Consider the following 7,797-nt stretch of genomic DNA (forward strand, 5'->3'; position numbering starts at 1 on the left):
ACAAAACTGTCTTGCCCGCTTTAGCGACTCTAGAGAGAGAAAGCTGGGGAAGAGCCACCTCCGGACAGTCAGGCAGAGGAGAAGCGAATCTGTGCATGAATACTTGTCACGTTTCGCTGAGGAGTCGAACAGAGTTGACAAGTTCGAAGATGGCGACGCCATCTCGGCGATTCTCGATGGACTCCTACTTGGCGAGTTCCTCAATTCCTTGATCAAGAAAGAGCCAAAGACAATGACCGAGCTCACGGCCCGAGCCGGGAAATACATCACTCTAGAAGAGTTTGTCCAAATCCGAAGGACAAGCGATCAAGGAAATCGCCGAAGGGAGGACGAAGAGTCCGACGACTGGAAAAGGAAAAAGGCGTGTGCCGACAATTCCGCACGACCTCATACTAATTCAAAGAGTCTATTGGTGGAAAATTTTCGAGACCATTCGAATTTCACTCCACTGAACGCCCCGCCTGAGAGGATCCTCGCGTTAGCTCGCGACAAGTTTACCGATCCCGCGCTTCTAAAAAGCGATCCCGCTAAACGAGACCGGTCCAAGTACTGCGAGTTTCACCAGTGTTACGGACATGTGACCTCTGGATGCATCGATTTGAAGAGACAAATCGAGTCCTTAATCCGAGGAGGAGAACTGAAAGAGTTCATTCTTAAAATGGTCAACACCTCCGAAGCCTCGATAAGCCGACACGGCAAAGCAATTGACAAGAGGAACGATGAGAACGGGGCTCAAAGGGCAAGAACTCCTCTCAACGTTGTCACCTAAAAGCCCAAAGCCGCCCAGGCAATAGCAAGATCCGCATCGACAATCGAATTCTACATGCTCTTCCTTTTGTAACTATCTTTTTGTGTCCCACCGCATGTAATCCCCGCAAAGGGAAACCTTTTGTAATCCACATAGTAAAAGACTTTTATCAATGAAAAATGATCCCTTTTGTTTCCTCTACATGAACTAAGGCCCCCGTGGCTCCGAAAATCCCGACCCCCGTGGTTCAGGGTCGCTCGATCCCTGTGATCGAGTCGCTTAAGGCCCCCGTGGCTTCGAAAATCCCGACCCCCGTGGTTCAGGGTCGCTCGATCCCCGTGATCGAGTCGCTTAAGGCCTCCGTGGCTTCGAAAATCCCGACCCCCGTGGTTCAGGGTCGCTCGATCCCCGTGATCGAGTCGCTTAAGGCCCCCGTGGCTCCGAAAATCCCGACCCCCGTGGTTCAGGGTCGCTCGATCCCCGTGATCGAGTCGCTTAAGGCCCCGTGGCTCCGAAAATCCCGACTACCGTGGTTCAGGGTCGCTCTATCCCCGTGATCGAGTCGCTTAAGGCCCTCGTGGCTCCAAAAATCCAGACTACCGTGGTTTAGGGTCGCTCGATCCCCGTGATCGAGTCGCTTAAGCTCCCGTGGCTCGAAATCAATGGAAAGCTCAAAATCAGACCCCTCCGGTCTGGACGAGCACACGGTAAGGCCATCAAACAATTAAATTTCTCGCACGACAAGCCGCACAAGAAACTGGGGGATTAATGTTATGTCAGAATTTTCCACAACCCAAGAAAATGGGGTCCACCAAAATAAATGCACACCAGCCTCTTTTCCTCTTCTCTTGTGCGCCACTTTCCTTCCCGCGCGCGTGACGATCATACTCCCGCCTGGAGCTTGTTATACACGTCCAAATGGGCCAAATGATGTGGGCCTCCCGCCCAACTGAAGTTTGATAAGTGAGATTCATTCACACTTATCTATGACTCTTAGATAAGAATCGAAGCTTGTTCTTAATGTTTTTGATATTATTTTGTACTTTTAATTGCATTTTCAGGTTTGAGAGAGTATGAGAAGGTTGTGGTGCGAAAACGGGCTGAATCGGAGCTAAATCGAGCAAGTTATGGTCATTTGAAGTAAAGTCAACAAAAGTCAACGACGGTCAACGACGGTCAATGGAGTCAACGTTTCTCGAGAGGCGCGCCGCGCCTAAAACATGGCGCGCCGCGCCCTGGTGCCAAAATTTACACCGAGAGCTCGAGCGGGCAACGCGCAAGAGAGGCGCGGCGCGCCTTCATAAATTCTCGGGTGGCGCGCCGCGCCGTTATGTGGCGCACCGCGCCTTCAGAAAATTCACGAGTGGCGCACCGCGCCGTTATGTGGCGCACCGCGCCAGTTGCCTTTTCAGCACTTTTTGGAGTTCGTCTTTTAGCTCATTTTTGGCCCTTGGATCTCATCCAAGGGTCCTTATTTGCTCCGAAAACATCTCTTGAACCCTCATATACACTTGTTCAAGTGGGAAAGGAGGAAGCTTTAGAATAGAACACTTTAGTTTTTGTTTTGAAACCTTGAGAGAGAAAGTGAGAGAGAGAAAGCTAGGGTTGACACTCATTTTTGTTCTTGAGCTTGGAAGTGAAGAAGAAGAGGGAGAAGTGACAACCTCCATCATCCTCATCATCTCCATTTGTTCATCCTTAACTCTATCTCTTTTATTTATTATTATTTACTAATTTACTCCACTTAATGCTTTGTTGAACATATTTTAAGCTTTCAAGAATTCTATTGAGTTTTGTTGATTATTTTTATCTATTGAGCATTGAGTATTGTGATTACTTTATTGTCTTATCTTAGTGGAATATTGAAGTAGTGCTTGAGTTAATGAAAGCTTTGTTTGGTTGTTGAGTTTAGCATTCAATGTCTTGTTTCTTTATTGTTTTGTTTCTTTTACTTATTTCAATTTTACTTTGTTTATTGTTAATTATGAGTAGCTAAATAGATTTGGGGTGCGATGTAGTTGAGTAGTTGAGTTGGTTGGTCAAACCTTTAGATTAGATTTTGTGCTTCATGGTTGGGTTGAGAGTGAAATATTATGGGTATGGGTTGTGTGTTAACGCTAATTAGAGTAGCTAACTAATTAGTGAACCTTAGACGAGTTTAGAAACCGAGAGGTAATAAACGAGTGAGCTCTACCCGTCCCATCATTAACCTTCCTAGAGCTATAGAAAGACTAGGGGGTAGATGTAGTTGATTGAAATCCCGGGCTAAATGCGGTTTTGTGTTTTAGTAGGACCCAAACCGAGAGGTGTAAGTTCGACACGTAACTAGATTCCTAAAGACTCGAGAGAGATTAGTGAATGTTTTAAGAGGGATTGAGACTAAATTTTACAACTCTAAACCCGAGCTTAGAATCGTACCAAGACCGACCGACTCGATGAAATAACGAAATCGCACCCCTTCCTTTTAACTTGTGTTTAAATAGTGTCTTCACTTTTGTTTACATTTCATCTTGTTCTCAAAACAATCAAAAACCCCCCATTTTTCATTTTCCATAACTCGAAAAAGAAAGCTAGTGAGTTTGCTTCGGAAATAGTCTAGAGTCCTTGTGGGATCGATATCCGTGCTTTTGCACTTTATTACTTGACGACACGTTCGCTTGCGTCGTGTGAGATTTCTCTAGTTGAGAAAATCTCCATCAAAGTTCACTCTCCGCCTGGGCTGATTTCCTTCCGCTTGGAGATGTTTTGGCCATCCGACATCAATTTCCATCCGCCCAACACCAATTGTACTCGCCCAACACCATTTTTTAAGCCAAACTTCGGCTGGGCCCCCACAAATAACTTCAAATCTTTCAACACAACACCAAAAACTCTATATATACCCCCCTCATTTCACCATTTTCTCTCCAAGAAATAAAAAACCTAGGCAAGTTCATGCCATTTATTTCTCCCACTTCTCTCTCTAATTTTTCTCAAACTACATTTGAGATCCAAAATAAACAAAGAAAAAAATCACTTCACTCACACAAAAAAAAGAGAAATAATCACTTCCATTCTCTATAGATTGAAAGAGGTAATATTTACTCTCACACAAATCAAGGCCAACAAAGCCAAATTACATTTCTCTATCTAAAAGTGTCCAAGAGCTTGAGAAATCAATTCTCATGCTCTTCACTTAGTAAGAGGAAAATCTCATCGACCCGCTACCCGACTTCAGGATCCTCTGAAGCTCTTGGACGCGTTAGGCTTTGTCTTAACCTTCCTCGAGCCCTTTGGAACCTTGAAGAGTGACTTCTATTCTCAAATCACGATTCAAAGATTTCTCTGAAGCTCTCGGATGTTTTGGGCCTTGTCCTAAACTTCCTTGAGCCCTTTGAAATCTCGAATAGTGATTCTGGGCCGATACAAGACTAGGCACGTGACTATTCCAAGCACATCACGTGTCGACAAATGTTGAATCCAAAAAACGGCTTAACATGTACATTCAAATTTAGGAGAATTATATTACTTAAAAGTCTTATTAAATCATCATAAAGGTGTGAGTAGCTTTGAGTTATTACTACAAAATTCAATTTTTCTTAAAATATATGGGCAACTAGAATATCTCATTTCTCAAGTTCAATATCACCAACTTTTGTTCTAAAAGTTCAATACTCAAATTTACAAATACTATATTACTTGCGTATTGCATATGGCATATTGCATATCGTGATATATCACAATAGTTAATTTCTAGCTCGATCATGTAAATTTATTATTAGATTCTCAAACTCAAATTGTTTGATCGTTCATAAAAAAAAAAAAAAAAAAAATACTATTAAGAGGTTAGCTTGTTATTTTAATACAATTATTTTATAAGTTTTAGCGACTGACACCCGTCATTTTATATTTTGATTTCCGACCGGTTAGTAATATGTAAAAGCAAATAAGATTCGAATAGAAGGCCATTTTGTCCAATAAAGTAATGAATAAAACCTTATCCGAAAAACATTACCAAAACACGTATGATTGAGATGTGCCTTTTTTGTTCATCTTTGTCCTTTTGCATTAACGACAGCACAAAATTCGGTACACCCATTCTAATATTTGCACGCCAACTGTCCCACTTTCGTCTAAATAGTGACCCAAAAGAAACTGGCCTGATAATGAACACAATTAATACTAAAATAAATAAATATATGGAACATTGCATCAAGGGTCACATCAATACCCGTGAAAATAACATCAGTAAACAAAAGCACTGTCACACACGCCACGTCAACCCTCCACTAATTTAAGTCATGCAAGTATGGATAGAATTGTCATTTAACCAGTGTCGTCTATTTACAAATCAACGGCTTAGATCGTTTGTCCAAATACGCAATCCCTATCATATCATATTCTCATTTCTCAAATTATCCCACGTGATTGGCACGAAATCTCCGCCGTCTTGTACACGATGTGCATTTGCCGCGTTACACTTTCTTTCACCGTCGCTTCCTCAGCAAAATAAAATAATAATAAAAATTATTTGTAGGTGTAGCTTTTGAGAAACGAAATTTTATTAATATGATTTGATGAATTTAACGACTCGCAATCATCTCGTACGGACGAGGCCTTTAACGGCGACGTTAACCGCGCCGTCGAACCCGACGCAGCGGGATATAACGGCGGATAACGCCGCCGTGGAGAACGAAGATTCCGGGACGAGATTCGTAGTCCGTCGGTACGGACCGAACCACTTGGCCTGCATATACCGATTCTTCCTCCACGGCGGAAGCGAGAGCTCCGTGATCCGCATCGATCTCTTCGCGGCGTCGCACATTTCCCGGACGATGCGGCGGAGATCGTCTCCGTCGCCGACGAAGCACAGCGGCAGGGACTGGAAGAGGCGAGAGTAGTGCGGCGAGGGACGCGCGATCTGAAACTCGGCGGCGAAGTCTAGGTCGACGAAGAACCGCTTGTTGCTCCGGCGGACCACGGCGTCGATGAACTCGTAGCTCCCGGCGGAGACGGATCCGCCGGGGGAAGCTTCCCAGCGCGTCTTGCAGATCGCCGCATTGTGGCCGAGCTTCCTCAGGTACGCCATCACGCTCCGCCTGAACGCCGCCTTGTTCTGCCGGAGCTCCGCCGAGGCCTCCGCCACCGCGGCGGCAACGTGCGCGAGAAGGAGGTTTCTGTACGGATCGGCATTGCTGCACGAGAGGCTCTCCGCCTCAGGGAAGAACCTGTCTGACGCCGATTCGGATCGGTCCGGATCCGAGTCGTGGTCCTGGAAGAGCCGAGTCTCCGACTCGTCGCCGTCGTCGTCCTCGAGGAAGCCGTGGACAAGCTCGGAGAGGCACGGAGAGCCGGAGTGCTCGCTGCCGCTACTGGCGTAACGGAGCTCCGAGCTCGGATCTCTCCCGACGAGTCGGTCTCTGACTCGGGCATCGAGAGGATCGCTGAGTCGCTTCGTCCGTACGAATCCCGCCATTTTTTTACTTTCTTTCCCCTTGAATCGGTTTTTTTAAGAAGAGTTGTTTGGGGTTTTGCATTGAAAGAATGTCTCACTTGTATTTTTATTTTATATAGAGAAGTGAATAAGAAAATCCAATTTAAAAGGAATTGTTTTAAGAATATTCGCTTCTTTAATTAAAAATAAAAATAAACTTGACAAATCAGTGACTTGACTCGGTAGAAAAAAAAAAAGAAAAAGAAAGAAATCAAAAAGAGATTAAAAAAAAAGAGAGGATATCCAAGTGGAAGGTTTGAGACACGTAGAAGCATATCCAAAACGAACCTGCCTTCTTACTAAACTTCTTACCTTGTTTTGAGTGACGTGGCAGTGCTTGAACTTTTGCGGTGCGCAGAGAGGCACGAGAAGGCACGTGGTAAGAATGGGCTATTCCTATTTGGGCCTGTAAATATCTGGATGCCCACGTGGGGCCCAATTGTCATTTTGGGGTTGATGTTGCAGTACTTTGTACGTTAATACACTTGTACGTTTGTTTTACTGTCTCTTGGCTAATGGCAAGGGTGAGATGAGAAAAGGACTGTTCGCTTATAGTCGAGACTCGAGAGAGGAAAAGTGGACTTATTTGTATATTTTAATTCGATTTTTGGATATTTTTTTTGGTATCTAAATGTCATCGTTATCTTAGATTGAATTAGATGGATAAGGTTTTGCTTTCTTAGTTTACTACGAAATGATAGTTCTTCTACTAATTCGGATTTGTACAAGAGATAATGGTAGTAATATTCCCAGAGTTTAAACCTTTATTCCATATACCCAGACGGAAACATATTCCCTGAAAAAAAAGGTTAGAAAAAAATAGTTTGACCATTTAATGAATGGCCTCTTTTTTAACTCATTTTTTTATTTTTCTTTTTCTTTTTCGGTATGGTGATCTTTCTAACGTGCATTATGGTATCATTAACGTTATTTGCAATTGCATGTGTTAGCCGCGTCAAGTGGACTTTGGTCTTTTCGACGGCGTTTTCTGAAAGGGTTATTTGTCCAATTTGTTGTTGGTGCATGGATTTTATTATGCTAGATACCATATTTCGGAAAGCGTTCTTTATTTTTTTACTATTATTTATTTTGAAATTTCAGTAGTGATCATACCAGGCAAACCAAATTATTGGGGTCGAAATTTCAAGCCAAATTTATCTCAAGTGGAAATGAGAGGCCGTCTTTTGGTGCATTAGAAAGGTGAGAGAAGTCATCAAATGGATAATTATCTTTTTAATTATGAAAGATATTAGAATACAATATTTCATTGGGTCTCATATTGACTTGTTTGGTTTGGTATACAATACATTTTGTGCTCTCTCTCACCCACCCGAATTTATTAGGGGTACTAGCCGAATTCATATTTCGGGGCCCCTTCGATGATAGTAAAAATTTAAATATAAAAGAAAAAATTTAAAAATATAAAAATTTTGGGGTACAGGCCAATCGGAGGCCCTAGGCACCTACCTTACTCGCCTATAGTTAGGGCCGGCTCTGCTTATGGTGAACGAAGAGATTATAGCAAATCATATAATTGGTGTCGGCTTTTAAAAAATAATCTATACACATGCATGTC

General features: G+C 43.2%; 1 protein-coding gene across 1 annotated transcript; it reads right to left on the bottom strand.

Annotated features, from left to right (window-relative positions):
- Positions 1–4,883: 4,883 nt before the first annotated feature.
- Positions 4,884–6,325, bottom strand: LOC149387951 (uncharacterized). The gene has a single exon (XM_089621585.1). The coding sequence runs from the start codon at positions 6,201–6,203 to the stop codon at positions 5,325–5,327; it is 879 nt and encodes a 292-aa protein (XP_089477711.1). The 5' UTR covers positions 6,204–6,325; the 3' UTR covers positions 4,884–5,324.
- Between the last annotated feature and the right edge of the window lie 1,472 nt (positions 6,326–7,797).

The sequence above is a fragment of the Urtica dioica genome, chromosome 8 (assembly GCF_054948205.1).
Source record: "Urtica dioica subsp. dioica isolate 48M chromosome 8, U.dioica_male_clone48M_v1_H2, whole genome shotgun sequence".
Classification (NCBI taxonomy): Eukaryota; Viridiplantae; Streptophyta; class Magnoliopsida; order Rosales; family Urticaceae; genus Urtica; species Urtica dioica.

Coding starts and splice junctions, on each gene's coding strand:
- LOC149387951 (XM_089621585.1), bottom strand. CDS start 6,203: ATGGCGGGATTCGTACGGACGAAGCGACTCAGCGATCCTCTCGATGCC.